Source organism: Zootoca vivipara, chromosome 8 (genome assembly GCF_965207765.1).
Source record: "Zootoca vivipara chromosome 8, rZooViv2.hap1.1, whole genome shotgun sequence".
NCBI lineage: Eukaryota > Metazoa > Chordata > Lepidosauria > Squamata > Lacertidae > Zootoca > Zootoca vivipara.
The window spans coordinates 26,437,181-26,459,124 of NC_142591.1; the positions used below are offsets into that span (position 1 = coordinate 26,437,181).

The 21,944-nt window shown below is 41.0% G+C and overlaps 1 protein-coding gene across 8 annotated transcripts in view; it reads right to left on the reverse strand.

Annotated features, from left to right (window-relative positions):
- The window catches only part of MAK (male germ cell associated kinase), a 28,635-nt gene extending 7,384 nt beyond the window's left edge, over nt 1-21,251 (reverse strand). For 3 of the 8 annotated variants that reach the window (XM_088675168.1, XM_060277976.2, XM_088675169.1), the window contains exons 1-13: nt 20,978-21,251; nt 14,980-15,288; nt 14,272-14,326; nt 14,064-14,185; nt 12,194-12,273; nt 10,376-10,508; nt 10,030-10,201; nt 9,155-9,322; nt 8,210-8,545; nt 7,374-7,537; nt 6,324-6,451; nt 5,767-5,895; nt 4,085-4,159 (exon numbers count right to left, since the gene is read on the reverse strand). In XM_088675168.1, coding sequence (XP_088531294.1) covers nt 4,085-4,159; nt 5,767-5,895; nt 6,324-6,451; nt 7,374-7,537; nt 8,210-8,545; nt 9,155-9,322; nt 10,030-10,201; nt 10,376-10,508; nt 12,194-12,273; nt 14,064-14,185; nt 14,272-14,326; nt 14,980-15,080 — 1,663 coding nt within the window. In that variant the 5' untranslated portion in view covers nt 15,081-15,288; nt 20,978-21,251. Of the gene's footprint in view, nt 1-1,650; nt 1,833-1,965; nt 4,160-5,766; nt 5,896-6,323; nt 6,452-7,373; nt 7,538-8,209; nt 8,546-9,154; nt 9,323-10,029; nt 10,202-10,375; nt 10,509-12,193; nt 12,274-12,802; nt 12,968-14,063; nt 14,186-14,271; nt 14,327-14,979; nt 15,289-20,977 lie in introns of those variants that run through there. The other 5 variants (XM_088675170.1, XM_035125909.3, XM_088675171.1 and 2 more) reach the window with 3 other exon arrangements.
- Between the last annotated feature and the right edge of the window lie 693 nt (nt 21,252-21,944).

Sequence of the window (21,944 nt, forward strand, 5' to 3'; positions counted from 1 at the left end):
AATGTAAGTGTGCATACAACTAAAGATGCAATCATACTGACAAGAAATTGCACTATCTATAGTTTTGAGGCAAGCGGCACTGCATCAGACGTTCGGCTTCCAAAAAACGTTCAAAAACCAGAACACACACTTCCGGGTTTTTGGCACCCGGGAGCCAATTTGTTTGTCAACTAAGCCGTTCAAGAACCAAGGTTCCACTGTAGTGTCTTGGTTCTAAGAAATTCAGTCTCCAATGAAGCCCACTGGAGTCCTAATGCCAGCATCACACTTCTAGTGGTGCATCTTGCCCAAACACTGTACTCTTGATCAGAGACTTTTTCAGGGAGATTAATGCACACAGTTGTTTTTACTGTCGTTCTCTAAGCTACACTGTATGCATCCAAGACCTCTCTGAAACAAGAGTATCTGCACCAGAGGAACTGATTTATCTATGCAATCTCAGAATGAATTAGAAAAGTTGACTTTTCCAATCTAGTATTAGGGGTCAAATGCACCTGAAGAAAGCCAGAGAAATAAAATACAGGGTGGAAGTCGTTAAGCACAACACTATTGGCTAATATCACGGAAATGTAGCTCGTCCTAGGTAGGACTTTAGTTATCTTAAATAAACAGGCAGAACAATGATAACCAGCAAGGCGTCCATTTATTTATTTAATTCTGCTGCAGCAGGTCTTTACCCCTAGGTCAAAACCCAAAGGCACTGCCCCAAACAAAGTAATTGTCAAGCATTTTATACATTTTTTTTAAAAAAAATCCAAATGATTTTTATTGGTTTTCATGTAAAACAAGAACATATGAATACAGTAACTTTTATACAGTGGTACATTCTTATTCCATTGTATATGCAGTACATAGTACACAAGCAATATGTTTATTTGGGCACTGTCAATTCAAATATCCTCTCCACAGAGATTCTTGTCTTGTAGGTAGAATAAAAGTATATTCTGTCTCATTTATGAAGGAAAAGAATGGAAGCCAAATCTCACCAAAAGTGTCTATCTTTGAAGTGCCTTTAATTACCCTTCTGTGGAGAGTAAGGTGTCCCGATAAAGCTACATTCCAAATATTATTTACACAGATTTCTATGGGTTGTTTCCAGTATCGGGCAGTTTTTGTAACTGGAAAATAATGAGCAAATGTTGACAAAATGTATCAAAACAATGAAAATATGGGTGTTCATTGGCTTTATCTAAATTTGTATCAATATCCCTTATTGATGCTTATAGCTGTCAGATGACCAACCAACCTATGCTTAAAAACCTCAAAGGAAGGAGAGTCCACCACCTCTCATGGGAGTCCGTTCCACTGTCGAACAGCTCTCATTGTCTGAAAGTTCTTCCTGACCTTTAGTCGGAATCTCCTTTCTTGCAACTTGAAGTCACTGGTTCAGGTCCTACCCTCCAGAGCAGAAGGAAACAAGCTCTGCTCTGTGTATCCCTGGCTGAGTTGGGGTGAGGGAGTTATAATCAAAGGCATAAGTCTTCAACAGAACATTGAATGCATGCAGATTTGCATTCTTAAACATATGCACTTCATTAGGTATATTTGAAAGTGAGGACGTGGACAGCCTGTCGAGATAACCTGCAGATCCAAGTGTTTGGGGGCGGGGAAGAGAAGAGGATGGCTAATTAACTGAAACTCAAGAAAAATGGTTTTAGCAGTTTTATTTAGAAAACTTTTTTTAAGGTAACCTCAATTGTGTTCTCCACCAGAATTGGTTCCTCTGAATCCTTACTGCAGAAGACAAAGCAGAGAGTTCAAAAGAAAGCGGCTGAACCTTTTGCATGCCATGTGGAAATGCATGAAACATGGAATACCTCCATCCCTGGAATCTAGTTAGAAATACAAAAGAGAAACAGACTGTCAGTGTAGGTAAGAGGAAAAGCTGCAACAAGAAGAAGAAAATTGGAAAATATTAAATCCAAGCCCACAAATATGGGAAGATTAGTAAAGGGGAATCCTTACCTCTTCCAAGCACTGTCATTCACAGATGGTTGTGTTCATCCTCAAGCTTATATGGCCTCCCAGGCCTACAGGTAGTTTGGAAGTGAATACAGAGGGAACTGTGTACTCTCTGCAATGGTATCAGCAAGCCTTCCTACTGTAAATTATACACGATTCTTATAATAGAATTTTAGAGTTGGAAGGGACCCCGAGGGTCATCTCAGCCAAAGCATCCATGACAGATGGCCATCCAACCTCTGCTTAAAATCCTCCCTCATGCAAGAAAGAGCAATCATCATTTGAAGCAGTACAGTCATACCTCGGTTTAAGTACGCCTTGGTTTGAGTATTTTCAGTTTAAGTACTCCACGGACCTGTCTGGAACAGATTAATCCACTTTCCATTACTTTCAATGGGAAAGTCCGCTTCAGGTTAAGTACGGATTTCCGGAACCAATTGTGTTTGTAAACCGAGGTACCACTGTAGTTGGAACAGTTCAGATGTTTGAAAAGATACACAGCATGCCAGAGAAACCCACCAGCTGATTACACACTGTGATGAAACTGGAGACCTGATGGGAACCAGAATGGGGTATGCTATTGCTACACTTTGTAATTATTACGTTTTGTATGCACATACAAATCTCTCTCATCAGTGCTTCAGTACCTCAGCCCCAACCTTCTGGCATGGGAAAACCTACAGAAAGAAACATAGCATGCCACTGTAAGCATGATTCAGACAGCTCTGCCACATTATTAAAATGAATGGCATAAAGTTACGCACCCATTTCTGCCTAGCAAATTTAAACAAACCAACAGGAAATTATAGGACTCCTTAAAGCCTCTCATACTTTAGCGAGTCTGTTTACACAACCAGGAAACCTTTGCACATTTCCCATGCATTTGTAGTGGATTGCACCCTTTGCAAAAGCAACAGAAGAATCACCATCACAGTCACAAATGTTCATTGGAGTACAGCCCATGTCCCAGGAAATTATTGGCATTTTCTTTTGCATATTTTCATCTTGTTTATACAACAAAACACAATAGGATGCAAAAAGAAACACAATAAAAAGAGATATAAACAATATCAACATCATTATTCCTAGTTTTCAAAACACTGCAAGTCCCTTGTAAATAACAAACAAACACGGAGAAAGCAAGTACAGTAGAAGTAAACTAAAACTTTTTCAAATAACTCCAGAGACCCTTGCTCAAATGTGTCAGAGAGTCACACAGGATATGTACGGTTTCTTAGGTCTTTAAAAACCTATTCCCAACAGTTATAGTTTGTACTTGATCTATAATGCTTGATGCAAAGTAAAAGGGGACAAAGTTCACTTTGGAACATATTGTTTACACTCCATAAGTACCACCTCTAATTCTATACACATTTATTAGGGGGTAAGCTACATTCACTTCTAAATATACATGTATATGATTTCACTGCAAGGCAGCAATCCTGTGTGTATGTACCTGAGTGTATGCCCTGTTGTACACACACAGGATTGCTCTGTAAAGATTTTTCTAAGAATAACACCCTTTTCAGCTGAGGGGAAAAAACACCCTTCATGACAGCAAACAAATCCTGATTCTACTCAGTGTTCAAAAGGTCTTACTTTTATTTAGATTTATTTAGATTATTTGGAGTAATCTAATAATCTAAATATTAGATTAGATATTAGATTAGAATAATCTAAATATGTACAAGTACCTCCAACAAGTCTGGCTTAGATTGCTTGCCTGAATTAACTGGACCTAGTTAGCCTTGAAGCATCTTCTCTGTGCCTGTGACACACAGTGATCCAGAGACTGGATGGATTAGTGGCGGACACGTTTGACCAGTGGCGGCACACGTTTGACCAGATGGCCCTTTAGAATCTTCCAAATCCAAGAGCCTCTTGCGATATCTTTGATCATAAAAGTGAACAAGGAAGCTTCTGCACACACAAGGTTTTCTGTGCACATTGCAGATGCTGGGATAAAGCCATGACATATGTCAAACTAAAATACTATGGCTCAAATGATACAATAATGCCTTTTCAAAAGCAAATAAATAAATAAATATGTATGATTTGAATATGAAAAAACCCAAAACCTGCAAAAGATTAAGCACTGCCAAACACAATTGCCAGTAATTACCTTTTGGGTCCTCTAATTTTTCATTCACTCTTTCTTTGCATGACAGTTTTTCAATTGGTTTAATTAAGTTTTCTTCTTCAGAGGAGGCAGTAAAACAGATGGAGGAAAAGAAAAGGATGAAAATAAATACCTTAGGCAAACAGAAAGGATGGATGAAACTAATGGAAGACACAAAGACACAAAGACACACACACACACAGAGAGAGAGAGAGAGAGAGAGAGAGAGAGAGCAATCTGTAATATAGCATGTGTGAGTGAGCCTCTAGGATGCCGTATCAGTTCCGTAAATGTTGAAAGATTCATCTCTAAAACAGGAGGTAGACCAGTGAATATTTATTACCAAGAATCCAACAAGCAAAGCAAAAGGTAATTGAGATTGGTTATGATCATAAGCATAATGAAGGAATAGGATACTGAAATTCCAAATTACCTTTATTAATCCTAGAAAGAGAATACTACAGAATTCTAACAAATCTGTATTTAAATGCATACTGTATTTTTCTTGTACGAAAAGGTTACAGGACAATCCTATACATGTCTCCTCAGAATTAAGCCCCGTAGACCAATTCTCATATAAGTGTGCATAGGACTGCAGACTTCATATGTGCAGTCAGCTAATAATAATCAATACAGTAAAAGCAATTACTATTATTTGTTAACAGAAGAGTACTTCAAATAGGTTAAAGAAGACACTGAGTAAAGCAAATTTACCTGCCTCTAAAGCCCAGACAGGATATTTATAATGTTTTCATATTTATTTTTATCTGCCCTGTATGATCATGCAAAGGTTTAATACAAACCCAGAAAAATAAAGCAAATCTAGACCCACGTAGGGTCATAGCAATACAAGCTTTACTCCATGAGCTGCAAACGGATAAAGTGGTCTGAAGAAAAGAACAGAACATTACTTACCAGAAAACCCTGACCCTCCAATTTCACAATATACACAATGTCATTGTAACACAAAAGAAGCAGTCTTATTTATTTGAGATTTCCGATTATCTTGATATTTAGGGTATTATGCAAGGGTTTGAAATAAATTGCCATGGAACTGTAATCACAGCTGTTTTAAAAAAAGCTCAACCTGAAAAACGTTGTCTACATAGAAATAGAATAGAACTTAGGTTATGCTGCTTTCAATAATTTAAAATGGTTTGAGATTAGTCAGATCTACAGTTTAAATTTTGAAGTAATTTGCTTTCTTTTGATAAGCTCTTCAGAAGAATGATGGAGGTCAATTTACTTGTAAATTAAGACAAGGTAAATATGAAAACTTCCCAGGCTGCGTTTCAGCATTCTACTTAGCATATACTTGCCCTATGCATGTCCCAATTCCCTTCCTCGACTGAGAACCCCTCATACACACACATGCATCTGGACGCTTATGAATATCAAAAAACACATTCCAACAAGAGCCATTTGACACAGCTGTGTTCAGCACTATGTGGTGCAACGCTGATAAAAAATGGACAATCACCGTCTCAGGCTGCATACTTGCTGCTGTGCACATTGTAGCGAAATTAAAAAATAGAACACTGAAAACACATGCTGCTTGAAAACCATCACAAAAATAACATAGTAAATAAATTTTACAAAATCTATTGAATATATCAGACCGGGGGGGGGGGGGGCGACGACGACGACACACATGTTTAACTGTATCCATTACATTAATTAATTACCTGCACTGACTCTGCTAAAAGACAGTCCTCCAATTGGTGCCATCGGTTTTGAAAACAAGGAATTATTCCAGTTACCATGGGATCCTTCTTTACCGGCTGCTCCTGAGGAGACATTCTTAGGGTTTACACCTTAGATAAATAATAATGATAACGGTTAGTATATAGTTGCCAATTCAGGGCATAGCCTATCAGAGCACTGAAGTCACAATGTGCTTTTCAACACCTTTCACTGAAAACTGTGCCTCTTGAAATAATATCCCTCCTCTCCCCACCCTCTGACTATACATAAGGGTCTGGTGACTTCTGTTTCAGTGTATCTGAAAAAGTGTGCATGCACACGAAAGCTCATACCTATAACAAACTTAGTTGGTCTCTAAGGTGCTACTGGAAGGAATTTTTTTTTATTTCTTGAAATAAAGTTTGTTCTAGCTCCTGGATTCCCCCCTTTTTGCCCACTTATTCTCTGACCTATCTATTGCTAGCAGAAGAAAAGGCACACACACAAAAACCATCTCCCACCCAAAGTAATCAAAAGCATTAAAAAATTGCCTCCTTACCAGGTAGGTATCTTGACTGTTTTAAGTAGTACTGTTTTGCTGAAGTCGTTGATATTCCAGAGTCATTTCTCTTCAGAACTTTGTTTTCTCCTGATTGGCCAGATCTGGGGGACATACGCCCAGGAACACTGAAAGTGAAGATAACCCAGGACACAAATTAACTCTTGATCCAAAACAATAGTGTTTTCCAGCGTCTTAGGGGTGCTGCATTTCCACATTCAGTGCAGAGTTGAAGCGGACCTAGAATGCAGATTCCATGCAGAGCCTATACTGAAAAAGTTTAGGCAAGAATGTCAGGAAGCTGTGTGGGAACAGTTAAAAAATGAAGTACTTCTGGGGGAAAAAAACAAAAAATCCTCTTTGTGATTCAAAGAGATACACTGACCATAATTCCACAATAACCCTGCAGGCAATGATTGCAATGTGTATGGATAGGTCCAGCCTGCCTTTGTGTATTTTGCTGCTTTTTTATAGGAGGCTCTCCAGACTTGGGGTGGTAAAGCTCTGGGGGTGGTTTCAAGTTAGCCCAATGGGACATATTCCCCAAGCTACAACCACCTGTCCACCAGCTGGGTGACGTCAGCTAAGGGGAAGGGTTCAAGCCTGCTGGGTGCTGCTTCACCCAACCTGTGGGTCAACGTTGAAAGGTGGATAGGACTGCCTGAGTTACCTGATGTCGGCATGACATCAGATGATTAACAAGTTAAGTGGCCCTGCCCATCTGTCAATGTTGGCCTGTGGGGGTGGGTGGGGAATAAGTATCAGGCCCATTGGGCCAAAAGCTCTAGAGCAGGCATGCCCAACCTCCGGCCCTCCAGAGGTTTTGGACTACAATTCCCATCATCCCTGACCACTGGTCCCGTTAGCTATGGATCATGGGAGTTGTAGGCCAAAACATCTGGAGGGCCACAGTTTGGGGATGCCTGCTCTAGAGAAACAACTCATCTTGTTTTTGGTCTTCAGACTGCAAGTATTGCAGATTGCTTCCCTGCTCCCACACATACCCATTATAAACTAGGAGGGAAAACAGGACAAAATATAACGCCTTACCTAAAAAGAGATTCCTTTGTTTTCTTTTCAGTTAACATGGTGATGCTAGGCTTCTTAGAATATGAAATCCCAAATTCGGAGTCATCCAAATTGTCCCAGCTATCCATCGCCTGTAACATAGTCTGCCCCCATCGGCGCCGACAGTTTTTTAGGCCTATCTGCTTCTGTTTCAATTACACACACACAAAAAGGCTATATTATTTCTGAAACATCTAGCTACCTGTACATTACTATCCTAAATTGGAAAGTGGCTGAATGTACAGTGGTACCTCGCAAGACGAATGCCTCACGCAACGAAAAACTCGCAAGACGAAAGCATTTTGCGATGTTTTCGGCGCTTCGCAAGACGAAGTTTTCTATGGCCGCGCTTCGCAAGACAAAGTTTTGCGGCAGTTTTTTTGCCGCGGCAAACTGCGCTTCGCAAGACGAAAATCTCGCTAGACGAAGCGACTCGCGGAACGAATTACTTTCGTCTTGCGAGGCACCACTGTATTTCTTGGTTTGTAGGAGTTCTGACTGCAAAACTAGAGTAAATCTGGTGTGCAGGGAGTGTGCATGCTACAGGGTAAGGAAAGAAGTAAGCACCATGGAGAGAAAAACAAGAGATATCAGAGAAATCTATAGTAGTTTGGTTGAGGGAAAGGAGTGGCATGGGTACAAGTGGAAAGCGGCTTTGCAAAGAATGGATTTCAGAATAAAACACCAAGTCAAAATTTTACACAGAATACTGCAGGTTATGCAACCCTACTGAATTAATACGAATGTAAAACAGGACTTCAGAGTAATTACTTATGTACTTTTGACTTGTTCATAGTAGCCACTTGACAGCAACTTACTGGTGTTGAATTTTTGATGGCTGGAAGGAATGACTGCTGCTGCTGCTGCTGCTTTGATGGTTGATGATTGGCTGCATTCTGAGGCAACTGAATTGCCTGGAGGGGCTGCTGGCTATTCTTTGATACACACTGCAGCTGAAACTTATCAAGCGCATCTGGTGAAGACTGAGATTCTGGCTTAGATACAGGTTCTAATTTTGATACAGGGTCCAGCTTGGATAGAGACGGCTTTGGATCTGCTGCTTGAATTGATTTGGGATGAGACTGTTTCTGATCCAAATATTGTGGAGGTGGCCCTAAAACTTGGCCCACTTGAAAGTAAGGATACTTCAATGCCTGAAGAAAGAGAGAATGCTGATAACTAGAATGCAGATAAAATGTCTACAATCATTAAAGCGTACGGCTGATAAACAATTAAGTTTTGTGGCATGGACAATATCGTGCACAGGACAGAACAGCCAAGGAGGAATTTTAACTGCATGTAAAATGGAGAAACTGGTGTAGCAGTCAGAAGTCCAAAGCAGGACATTCCTAATCCAAATATTAACCATGAGTTCAACAGGCCCTGGGAAAGCAACCATTTCTCAATTCCAGTTTACAACATGGGAATAACATTACTGGTATACCTCACAGGGGTGGTATTACATACAAAGATGTGCTTTGTATGTTTGAAATAACCTTTTATGGATTTCATCAACTTTATTTTATTCCCACCTTTACTGTTCACAATGCCATAAAAATAGGAAGCAAAACCAACCCAGTACTGAATAAAAAATCAAAGCTACTTTCTTTAAACTTTAAACTGAGATAGGGAATTAGATGCCGCTGACTATATTTCCCACAATCCCTAACTACTGGCCATGCCAGCTCATGCTGATAGGAGCAGTTGTCCAACTACTCATGATAATGTTTTTTTAAAAAAAACTTTTTTTGCAAATGACATACCTGACTTGCTGTAGGTCGTTTCTTTGGATCCCAGTTCAGCATTTCACACATAAGCTGTATTGCCTCATTACTGGCATTTGGAATGAGAGTCTTTAAGTTTAGGGAGACACATTGAGGGAAGCGAAAATTCATTGCAGTGGCAAGTTGGTATCCTTCTGGCCAGTCATTCTGAGAAAATGGCATACAACAGCAGTCATGAAACATCAGATAAGAAGATGTTTCATTTTTTAAAAAAAGCTGAAAAAAATGAACTCTTCTAGACCAGGAGTGGGCAGATTGCAGGCTTGTGGGATCTACTTTCTTTTTTACTAGAAATCTGGGATCCACCAATGGGAGCCTAGTGTAAAAGACATACAGGCAACTCCCCATTTACACAGGGTGGGTGGGTGGGTGTTCCAAGGCACCGTTCGTGTCCCCTTGTGGTGCCAAAAACAGCACGTGTCAGTGGTCACATGAGTGCCGATCACAAGCAAATGGGGAGTTGCCTGTACATTTAAAATTAGAGAATTATGAACCAAGAAATTTGTTTTCAGTACAAAATTTAATGGAGCTCACATTCCTTCTACACAAAAACACTCCTGGTTACCCGACTTTCTTCCTTTCAGCAATGTACCACGGTTAAAACAATAGGAATAATAAATCATCGCCAATCTATTTCACCCCCCAACCAGGCTTGAATCTTAAAAGCTAACAGAAAAAGTTTCCCATTCCTTCTGTTTCCAACACCCCCTGCCCCTATTTCACATTGCTCAGGAGCCCCCTCATAACCCACTGCAGAGGTGTGGGGGTGGGGAAGAGATGACAATTTTTTTGTTTGTGAACATGCTTAATTTAGCTTAGCATCCAAGCCATTGCGTATTCTCAAAGTAGCTTACCTTCTTTGGCGTGCCTAACACCTGGCAAATTTTGAAGATTTCGTCAACTTCACTTGTTCCTGGAAAAAGTGGTCTTAGTGTGTATAGTTCAGCCATTATGCTGCCAACAGCCCATATATCGATAGGAGAACTATAAACAGAGGATCGCAGTAAAACCTCAGGTGCACGGTACCTGTGATGGTGAAGAGAAATAATTGAATACATTCATGCAGAGATGCAAAAGGTAAGTGAAGGTCATGCTGAATAACAACACAGTCCTAACCATGTCTATTCAGAAGCAAGTTATGTTGAATTCAATGGGGTTTACTCCTAGAGAAAGTGGGGTTACGATTGCAGCCATACTTACCATCTGGTGGAAACATAATCAGTATATGGAGGCTGAGATCTAAGTTCTCTAGCCAGTCCAAAGTCAGCTATTTTAACAAGTTCAGGACCCATACAGAGAAGGTTTTCAGGTTTCATATCCCGGTGGAAAAATCCTGTAAATGTGAATACGGACAAAGAAATAATAAACAAACCAACAAACCACAGTATCAACAACTACCTGAAATATGGAACTTGGGCATGGAATTCAAGTGGAAAATAAAAGTAATCTCTCTTGAATTAATTCTAAACTAGTTTACCATTTCTTTTTTTAAAAAATATGTTATTCAAATTAAATACAGAGAACATTCTGACCTGTAGCAGCTGGCATTTAGTAATTATGGCAACTAATTAAAGAATTTTAATTAAAGAATGATGAACCATCTGCTTTTAAACAAACTAGGGCAAAATCCTGCAGTCCCAAAAGTGGTGGTGGTGGGGTGTTAAAAGATCTCCCTGTGGCACCTGCATTTTAACTGCCAGAGCAAATCTATTTGTGATACTTGCACTTTACTGCTTCCTACTCTTTCGAGGTATTGAACAGTACTTTTACCTACTGTACTCATATGTACTACTCAGTGTTAACATTGTGCTGGATCATACATTGGTATAAAGTTTTTAATGGTTCGGATTGCTTAAGCGCAGGAATGGGAAACCTGTTGCCTGTCAGATGTTGCTAGACTACAACACCCATCATCCCTGACCAATGTCCATGGGTAGCTGAAGCTGATAGAGTTCAGCAGCATCCTAAGGACCATAGGTTCCCCAGCCCTGCTTTTTACATGCACACACTTTGTTACTGGGCCAAGCTTATCCAAAGACCATGCAGCACCCAAATATAAAGTCAACTTTAATCATGTGCTTAGGAGAATGTGCTTTGGGGGTGTGGTCAGAGCTCCTCAATAACCAGGGTCATCGTTTGGAGCATGGTCAGGCCAGCTGAGAAGTGGCTGCATCTGGACCATCTCTCAACCATCACAGTTTGAATGACCATGCCAATTTGCCTACCACTGCTCCCCAAGTGGTGCTGCCGATGAACACATCAGCCCATAATAAAATTACCACCATCCATGATTTCATTTTGGATGAATACTTGCAATGCATTAAGAAAATCTGGGTGGCTCTACCTTGAACCAGCTCTGTCTACCTGGGCATTTTGTACAGAACCAGAACCAGGCTGGTGGATCGGAAGGGGGCATCAGCCAAAAAAACATATAATGCAGTCTTTCTTTCAGGGAAGCCAGTGCACCTGATTTGATACTTTATTCCCCATGACAGAACAGAGATCTTATTAGTGTACCATCGACCCCACTACTAAACAGCTTCACTGTGACCATGAAGTCCTGGGGCTGGCTTGGAGCTTCGCAGTCACCATGGGAACCATGCGTCTGTCTCAGTACATCACTGGCCTAACACATGGAGCAGGCCTAGATATTTATTTTTATTGCTACAGGCCCTTCTGCTTGAGGTCTGATGGTTGGATGGATTCAACTTGAGGTAAAATTAATATTGCCTTGAAAACTGAAGATAGAACAAAGGATTTAAACATAACACTCTTTGGGTGGGTGCGGAATTGCCAACTATCATGTAGTGACAAATGTAGCTTTGTTTCAGAGGACCGTCTCAATTATGTATCCATCAGAAGGTTCCTTCTCCATTTGATCCACTGACACTGCCTAACAGTAATAATATACACCAATCTCACTTTAACAAAGCATGAAGCATTTCCCCCTAAGTTACAAATACTTATCACTGTACATTTACTTTACTCAGCTAAAGCAAGAACAGTGAAGTGTCTTACCGTGTTTATGGATGAAAGCTAACCCTTGTAATATCTGGTACATAATGTTCCTGATGACAGACTCAGGGAACAACTTATTTCTGAGAGGAAACAAATTGACAATGTCAGCAGATTTTTGTAACATTAACGTTTTTTGTGCTTATGAAGCAGAAAATCTCATTTTAAAATGAGGCAGCCTTATATAAATGCAGTAAATCAACACATAAAGTGAACAGCCTTGATTTAACCATCCAAAATGGCATTCAGTTTTCAATTGCTTCTTCTAGTGAATTCACACTGCAACTTTTCTAAGGATGCCCAACAATATAAAATATAAGAACATCAATCACAATGATTGATGTTCACAATTATTCTAAACTTTTCTGCAACTCTTCCTACATGGAAACAATTTTGAACTCTAGCAATCTTCTCACTGATCTTCTCTAGGGGCGATATGAGAGCAACCTTACATCCCCCCTCCCCCACCATGTTCAGGTATACCAGTTCTGCCAGACATCCACAAATATGCACTAACATCTGAATAGAGCGTACGTGCATAAAAAGCAGTATGTGTAGGCTTGAACAGTGCAGTCAATATCCATGAACAATCTTGAAATCATGCAATTGTACCTATGCGTACTGTGTTTTATGCACTCTTCAAACACATGGATGGATGTCTGGCAGTATTGGAGACTGGCAGATGGGTCTGATGAGCAGGGCAGAAAGCTGCCACCTTGCCGCTCTGCTGGTCGTCCCAAGTGATCCTATGGCTTTGATGACCACTTCATTTGAAAGCTGCTGGGTTAAAAATTCAATTTCATTTAATTTAATATTGACCATAGGGCACAACTGAATACAAAATATGGCTTTAAATAAATATTAAATAGTATAACAGAATCTATATTACACCAGCTAAAGCAATAAAATTAATTAATTGATTAATCTGTACTTCTTGATGGCAATTTATGACATGCAACTCAACAAAAGCAACACAAGGTTTAAATAATCCCAAACATGTTGCTGACTAACGACAGTATTCAATTAAATATGTGCACTAGTGCATGGATTAGCACTATGGGACTTCCCCCCTCCCCATGCATACCCCATTCTGTTCCAAAATCTTCTCTGGAGGGTTCAGGAACTCCCAGAACAGATTTAGGGGGCACACAAGAGGAGGAGAGGGGCAGAACATTCCATTGTGCAAGGAGAAATCCTTGGGCTGAAAAAACTTTCTCTTACTGCAATGTTGAGTACAGCTCTTAAATAAGAGTCTGACACCTTCTGGCTAACAAAGTAAATCTTCTGAAGAGTTTACTAGTTTTGTTTGTCCATCAGAAATTGCAAGAGAAACTTGTTTCAGACTGACATACAGATAGGATGCCAAGGATGTCAAAAGGGTAACATACAAGGTTCTCGGTTTCTGTTGTGCCACATAAACAAGACAAATGGAAAAGCATCCAATTAAAATTGAGTAACAAAAAGGCTCTTCTCAGAGGAAAATAATTGACCTGCATAAGATACCTGAGCTTGCAATACTATTCAAATGCTCAATAGATCTGCTGTAAACCAACTAGGCCAGGCATCCCCAAACTGCGGCCCTCCAGATGTTTTGGCCTACAGCTCCCATGATCCCTAGCTAACAGGACCAGTGGTCAGGGATGATGGGAATTGTTGTCCAAAACATCTGGAGGGCCAAAATTTGGGGATGCCTGAACTAGGCCAGGTTCTTAGATATGTGAAACATGAACATTTTCCCTTTGCTATTGTAATAATCACCTTTCTGTACTGTACTGAGAACTGTGAACAGAGTTCTAGGAAAAAAGCAAACAGGATGTTGTACCCACTGACCAGTAGGTACCATATCCAAGCAACGTTTTAAAAGTGGACATACCTGTCTTTCATTAGCTGATAGAGGTTTTCCTTCATATATTCAAACACAAAATAAAGATGGTCATTTTCTCGAATAACTTCTTTCAGCTTTATCACATTGGCATGATTAAGTTTTTTCAGAGACTGCAATACATCAGAGAGAATGATTATGATCATGTCATTGGTTCCAACACAGGCCTAAACAGTTATTTAGTAAATATGAGCATTACCTTTACTTCTCTAAGATTCATACATTCATCCCAAGAGTAGAACTTTCTTTTCATTCTGAAATAAAAGTCACAAGGAACCCATGCTTATTAGGTAAAAAGTGAAACACACAAATAAGACAGAAAGTAGAGTAGATTATACAGAGCACTGAAATATTATTTCCCGATTCAGACGTTACAACCTGCTCTACTTAATATCAGAACAAATTAAAAAGTTGGCAGCAATGTCAATGCAAGCTACTGAATAGAATTTGAAAAAGGTAAGAAATCAATGGGCAGTGTACACTCCATAACGGCTTATTCCAATCAGCCTAACTTAAAATAGCTTCACTTAAAATAAAGCAGGTCTGAAAGGGTCCCAATGCTGCAGTTCAGCTAACCAGAAGAAGCAGCCTAGCAAAAGGTAAAAGGCCATCTCAGGAGGCCAAGTGGGAGAAAAATGAGGTGGCTCACAGAGCAGAAGCCAATAAGGGGGGGGGATTACATGTGATTTATACTACTGTACTGCTTAAAGAGCCTCCAGAATGAGGCTTCAATCATTTGCATATTTGTCGTTATTTATATTTTGTTAATGTTTCACTAACAGCAACCAACATCATATGCTGACATCTTCCTACTTGGAAGTAATTCCCACTGACCTCAATGGGGCCTACTTCTGAGTAGACATGCGTAACATTGCACTGTCATGCATGAAGATTTAATGGCACTTACCTTTTGATGGCCACAAGCTCCCCTGATTCATTGCTCTTCCCCATCAGTACACTGCCATATGTTCCATCCCCAAGTTGCTTCATGGTTGTGTAGCGATTCATTTTGTAAAAACAGGTTAGCCAAATCCTTAAAAATGCTAAAACTGCTTCTTTTTCAAGCAGGGACTTTTGAGATTGTTGCTGTTACATGGGCGAGTAATCTGTCATAGTACTTGCTTAAGTCATCAGTCTTCTTTTCCAGTATTATAACCACACTATCCAGAAATAACGTCGTAGTGAAGGGAATAATGCTGCCATTCTTACAAGAGTCCTTAATAGAAACAGATATTTTATTTAAGTATTCTGTGGGAAAGCATGTTACTATCATGCAACAAGCAAACTAAAACATTTTATATTTAAAAAGTAAACATGCAAAGTAGATTTGAGCTAAAACCAAGCAGAATAACAAACTAGCTTTCCTGCAAAGTGTGAAAATTCCCCCTAGGATAAAAAGAGAGAGCAAGAAGGGCTAATACTACAGTAGAATCAAGTGAAATGAAACTGCAGGTTCTGACTATTAATAATCAGGATGGCTAATTAATTCTACAACATATTAAATCAAGCCAACATATAGGTTGAGATATTAGCAGGGCAATCCTATTCATGTTTACTCACAACTAAGTCCTCTAAGTCCTACTGAGTTTAATGGAACTTACTGTACTCCCAGGTAACATAGCTGCCAAGTTATCCCTTTTTTAAGGGAAATTCCCTTATGCTGAATAGGCTTCCTCGTGAGAAAAGGGAAAACTTGGCAGCTATGCCAGGTAAGTGTGTATAGGATTGCTGCAGCCCATACCTAAACCCACTTACTAGAAAGTAAACACTACTTAACTTTGTGGGACTTACTATCATCATTTACTTAATTAGTGGGACTTAATTCTTCCATAGGATTGAGCAGGATGTCACCAAAGTGATCGAAGTTTTCATTTCTAGACTGCCATAACACTAGCTACAATTCTAATACTCTACAATTTCATTATTAAATATAGGTTTCTAGCTCTCATGGAGGTAAAGAAAGCTCCAAAACATGACTCTATTAGGCATGTCAGAGTAGTTCCCAAACTGAGATGCTATAGCAGCACATATGCTACAGTGAATGCTTTTACAAGGAATGCTCCAAACAATGCAGTGAAGAAAAATTCCTAAAGCACACAAGAGGATCTTCAGTGTCCAGGCTACTGCTTGTATGAAAAGAGATTCTCTGGTGGTCCTGAAACAGATGAAGCAAATATAGAACCACCAAAAGGATACTTTATGTGTTGTCTGATAAATAAATAAATAAATAAATAAATAAATAAATAAATAATATAGTGAAAACCCGGAAGCCCATGAATCTGTCACCTAGCTATATCTGAAGGCAACATTGTGTCAAAATGGAATTAAAGGCTACATTGTGTCAAAATGGAATTAACTAGGTAGCTGAGTTTTAGAGGATGGAACTGAAGGACAAAAATATGTGAAGTAAATTAAATGGTTTTGCAGCATTTAACAGCCGTTGGCATGATTTAATTGCATAACAGAGCTTTCAGAGGAAGTATGTAAGGAGAGAATAGGATGGTGGTGCAGGAATAAGCAAATGAAGTCCTTCTGTTTCTTGCACATTCCACCCACTTCTTAATACGATTTTTAAAACCATTATTCTTGAGGACAATCTGATCAGGCACACATAGCATTATATGCAGGCCCCAGAGCGTACTCCTGACTCTTACGCAGAACTTGGAGACAAGTGTATATCACATTCCCCTGGGAGTTTCCCAAGGGAGATGGAGAAAAAATGCTATGGTAAACAACAGATTGTTCCTCATTGTTCAAGACATGCTGCCAATAATCTCCTCAAGGAGGATCAAGGGAGGATTAAAGCAGAGGACAGATAAAGGTCAAGTTGCCATAATGCAAATGCGCCTAGCAGTATCGGAAAAATTGCAGAGAGCGATAGGTAGCTATGTATGAATCAAAGTAACACTGAATTGACTAATTGTCATCCTTTCAAGACAAATTTCAGTAAAAAGATAGTTACCACAAATGCCATCTTTATGTTAAGGCATAACCTTATAGAGAAAACATCACAACTGAAACAGAGCCTGCAGAAGCTCTGATGCACATACATTTGTTTCCTAGAGATGGATAACTATAAACTTTTCAAAAACAGAAGCCATACTTAGTGGGCAAAAAGCACATCACAGTTGATGACACTGCCTGTAAAAATGCTATTCTAAAAATAAAATAGTACAACTGGCAGAACTAAAGCCTAAGTAATCAGTGTTGACTAACCACAGTCACTGCCAGTAAAACACACACACATTCTAAAAAAACCATCTGTGGAAATGTGTCATCCTTCAAGGTAATTAAAGTCATTAGCAGCAACAACAGAAGATGCCTGTATCACCTTTCCAGTTACTTGCTGAAGTGGTTATTCTGAACCAAGAGAACTAGTAAAGGTAAAGGTAAAGGGACCCCTGACCATTAGGTCCAGTCGTGACCGACTCTGGGGTTGCGCGCTCATCTCGCATTATTGGCCGAGGGAGCCGGCGTATAGCTTCCAGGTCATGTGGCCAGCATGACAAAGCCGCTTCTGGCAAACCAGAGCAGCACATGGAAACACCGTTTACCTTCCCGCTGTAGCGGTTCCTATTTATCTACTTGCATTTTGACGTACTTTCGAACTGCTAGGTTGGCAGGAGCTGGGACCAAGCAACGGGAGCTCACCCCGTCACAGGGATTCGAACCGCCGACCTTCTGATCAGCAAGCCCTAGGCTCAGTGGTTTAACCACAGCGCCACCTGGGTCCCCTGGGTTCCAGTTACTTGCTGAAGTGGTTATTCTGAACCAAGAGAACTACTATGGGACATTGGTTTGTCAATCTGCTACTGCAATCCCATACTTGTCTACGTAAGAAATAAATCCCACTAAGTTCAATACGGCTCACCCTCAGGTCAGGGAATATAGGACTATGTAACATACTAGCTCACAACCAAATGCCATTTTCAGTAACATTCACTGTTACTGAGCATGACAGCCAGATCCAAAAGTCTACTGTCATTTTAGGGCTTTGTGAAGGCATCATATATAGGAAAGCTTAGAAAAGAACAACAGGAGCATTGGCAAAATGGGAGAGGATGTGGATTTTGCCCAAATATTTGGAACTTCAGGATCTTTAGACTTCATTTGCTTGACTGAGCAAATGAAGAGGCACTAATCAGGACAATGAGAATGTACTCTCCATCAGCACTTGTTGAGGGCATGACCTGGTTCCTTGCAGAAGGCCCATAAAATTAGGCTGAGGGTCACAAGTTGCCTACCCCAGCCATTCAACTCTACCATACCACAGGTGTGCTACTGTGCGGGATTACAGAAACAACCTTAGATCTTGTGCTGTGGGAAGGAAAACTGTGCTCAAAGCAAGCATGTTGCACTGAACAGCAGTGTCACAAAGGGGCTAGGGGAAGCATAGCAGTTCTGATAGTTAACAGTTGCACCATTGGGTCCCTGCACTGGAAATAAAGAAACAAGAAAATATCAGTTGACATTAGTGTCTTGTATAGAATATTGCTTCACATTTTTTCATCGAAAAGCAGGTCACATTGATCACCTTCCAGAAAAGTTCTCACAGATAAAGATCAAAGATAAACCTCATGAATGCTAAGCAATAAAAGCCCAGATCAGGCTCACCTTGCAAACAATTTTGCCACTAGCTTCATGAGAACTAGCAATGACTGTACAGTTCATTACTATTTTGTTTAAAAATGCAGTAACAGAAATTGACAGAAAATTCTGAAAATGTTCAGAAAGGTAGCTGCTACAGGCAAAACTCTTGCTCCATTGGCAATAGGAAACAGATGGTGTTTAAATGCATGGCAGGGGGAATTAATGCATACTCATATACTTGAAGAGATTTCATTTTGGTTTAGATTCCTTTCCGTGTTTACTTTTACAGGACAAACTGCTGCTGTTGCTAAACAGTGACAAGTGGTAGTCAAGGTAGTAAACAAGGTAGTTTCACATATTTTTATTCAAGTGGAAAGTGCACCCTTCATTCTGTGAATAAAGAACACTATTTGAACTCTTCTTTTCTTGGCATTTGTACATCTGTCACCATCCCCATAGTTAAAAGACGCTGTCCCTCCCTTCTATGTTTCATTCAGCAGTGCCAGCACACCTAGAAACAATACGCATTCAATAATTTCATCCACTTTATTAGAATCTGCTCTTAATTGTATTTACTTGAAAATGTTTATAAGTGATTTCAGTGGAGGGAACATTAAAAAAAATACAGTACTATCAAGTGCAGCATTAAGCCTACCTAGTGGAATCAATGTAGAATTTCTCTGCTTCAGATTGAGCTCAACAAATATTTAGGGTTGCAGCCATAGTTCTAAATTAAAAAGGTAAAGGTAAAGGGACCCCTGACCATTTGGTCCAGTCGTGACCGACTCTGGGGTTGCGCGCTCATCTCGCATTATTGGCCGAGGGAGCCGGCGTATAGCTTCCAGGTCATGTGGCCAGCATGACAAAGCCGCTTCTGGCGAACCAGAGCAGCACATGGAAACGCCGTTTACCTTCCCGCTGTAGCGGTTCCTATTTATCTACTTGCATTTTGATGTGCTTTCGAACTGCTAGGTTGGCAGGAGCTGGGACCAAGCAACGGGAGCTCACCCCGTCACAGGGATTCGAACCGCCGACCTTCTGATCAGCAAGCCCTAGGCTCAGTGGTTTAACCACAGCGCCACCTGGGTCCCCTGGGTTCTAAATTACCTTAGGCTAATTTAAAAATATTTCTTTTCCCATATGAAAAAGCTTATAAATGATGTTTGGCAGATTGTGGTTGATCTTTGTTTTGATCAGCTTCTTGAAGGCAAAACCAATCCTCCCGCAATGGAATTTGTCAATTTCAGCCCACAGCCTCCCACCAATAGTTCTATCTAGCTCTGCAACAATCCTGTTATCACAAGTGAATAGAAAATATCTAATTTTGTATGAGGAAGGTAACAGCTGTGATTGGTCAAGCAAAACCTGCACAGGTGCTTCTTCTTTTGGGGGGGGCAGTTAGATGACATACTGTAGATCAGTATGTCCAACCTTTTCCCGACCATGGTCCCCTTCTGACCTTATTTCCTTCTTGTGGCCCTCCAGTCTTACCAGTAGATAGGGTAGCCAGAGATTTTAAATAAATACATAGTTGAGTTGGGATAGCTCAGTCCGTAGAGCATGAAACTCTTAATCTCAGGGTTGTGGGTTCAAGTCCCATGTTGGGTGAAAGATTCCTGCATTGCAGGGGGTTGCACATGCTCTCTTCCAACTCTAGGATACTACCGGTATTAGTCTACCATCTTACAACCCCCCATTACATCCAACAGATCTTCTTCTGGGGTAGTACACGTTTCAGACTGCACCGTCATTCTTGTAAATTTCAACACACGTCTCAATATGTACCCAAATTAAGTACTGTTAAGAGCCACTGTAACATAGTGGAAGAAAGTAATATTAGAAACTTGGGAGGAGGCCCAGATTCAAATCCGCATACAGCTATGAAACTCAGTGGGTTGCCCACCTCCTTTCAGGCTTACCCACTCCTCCCTGCGTGGATAAAATAAGTGATGCGATCCCCTCGGAGGAAAAACAAAAGTGCAATGTCGCTCCTATCCTTGAGATTCCATTTTAAGTGATTTCCCACTGAAATCGACGCGATTCTAAAGGCCCTTATAGCTCTGGCTAGATCGCGCCTGAACTCTGAAGTCCCTCCCAAAGTTAACGGGACCCTAGGAAGTAAAATCCCAAGTCACAAGAATCGTGGAATCGTAGAGTTGGAAGGGGTTCGGAGGGTCATTTAGACCAACCCCCCTGCAATGCTTCAAACGGGCTGCTCCAGATTAAGAGCGGGAGGGGGGTTCTTTGCCCGCCCGCCTCGTCACCCTCCTTAATCCGCCCTCCCTGCCGCCGCCGCCGCCTTTCGCCTCACTCACCGCTGAGCTGCTGGCCGCCTGCGGAGGCTCCGGGGCCGCCCCCTCCGGGTCCTCCTCCTTCTTCCCTCGGCCGCCTCATCCCAACCTCCGAACCACCAGCAGCTCCCTCGACTCTAAACCCGGCCAGGGGTCTAGAGCCGGAGGCGGCGGCGTCAAGCAGCAAGCGGCGGCGGCGGCGGCGATCTGTCTCCTAGGCAACACGAATCGCCGGCGCCAGCTCTCGAGGCACGCAGACGGAGCGGGCGGGCCTAAGAGCAGTTGAGGAGGAGGAGGAGGGCCGTAGGGACGAGAGGTAGTGGTGGGGTGGCGCTCGAGCTTCGCGTCGTTGATCCTGATTGGCTTGGTGCTGACTTGACTGACGGTTCGAGAACGGCCGTCCCAGAGACTCGGGAGGGCGGGGCGGACGCAAGCTGCGCGCGCGTCGCGGCGGCGGCGGCGGCGATGACGTCCCCCACTTAGCCTCCGAGCCGGAGAAAGGCGAGAAGAAGGGCGCGCGCGACTTGTCGATTATGCGCGCACGTGCCGGCGAATAATAATAATAATAATAATAATAATAATAATAATAATAATAATAATAATAATAATAATAATAATAATAATAATAATAATGGTGGCCTCCTCCGGAAGCGAGAAAGTGCGCGCGCGCACGTGCTTGTAGAGTCGAGGCGGCGGTCCTTTGCGCTCTTGCGTAGGAGCGCCGTGTTGAATATTTCGGCTTTCAAATTCCAAAAAATGAGGGGTGCTAAAAAGTTGTAATATGAACTTGGGAATTCAAGACACGTTTGGACTAAGTAAGTTAATACGATCTACAGTAGTTTTGCTTGGTAAGTAAAATGTGTGAAACATTGCATAGAAATGATTGCCAAGTACTTGCAGTTTTATTATATGTTTTTGTTTTTTATTATTGGTTAGCATTACCTGACATTTTCAGAAAGTGAAATTAAAATTCTTTGGTTTTCCAAAAGCA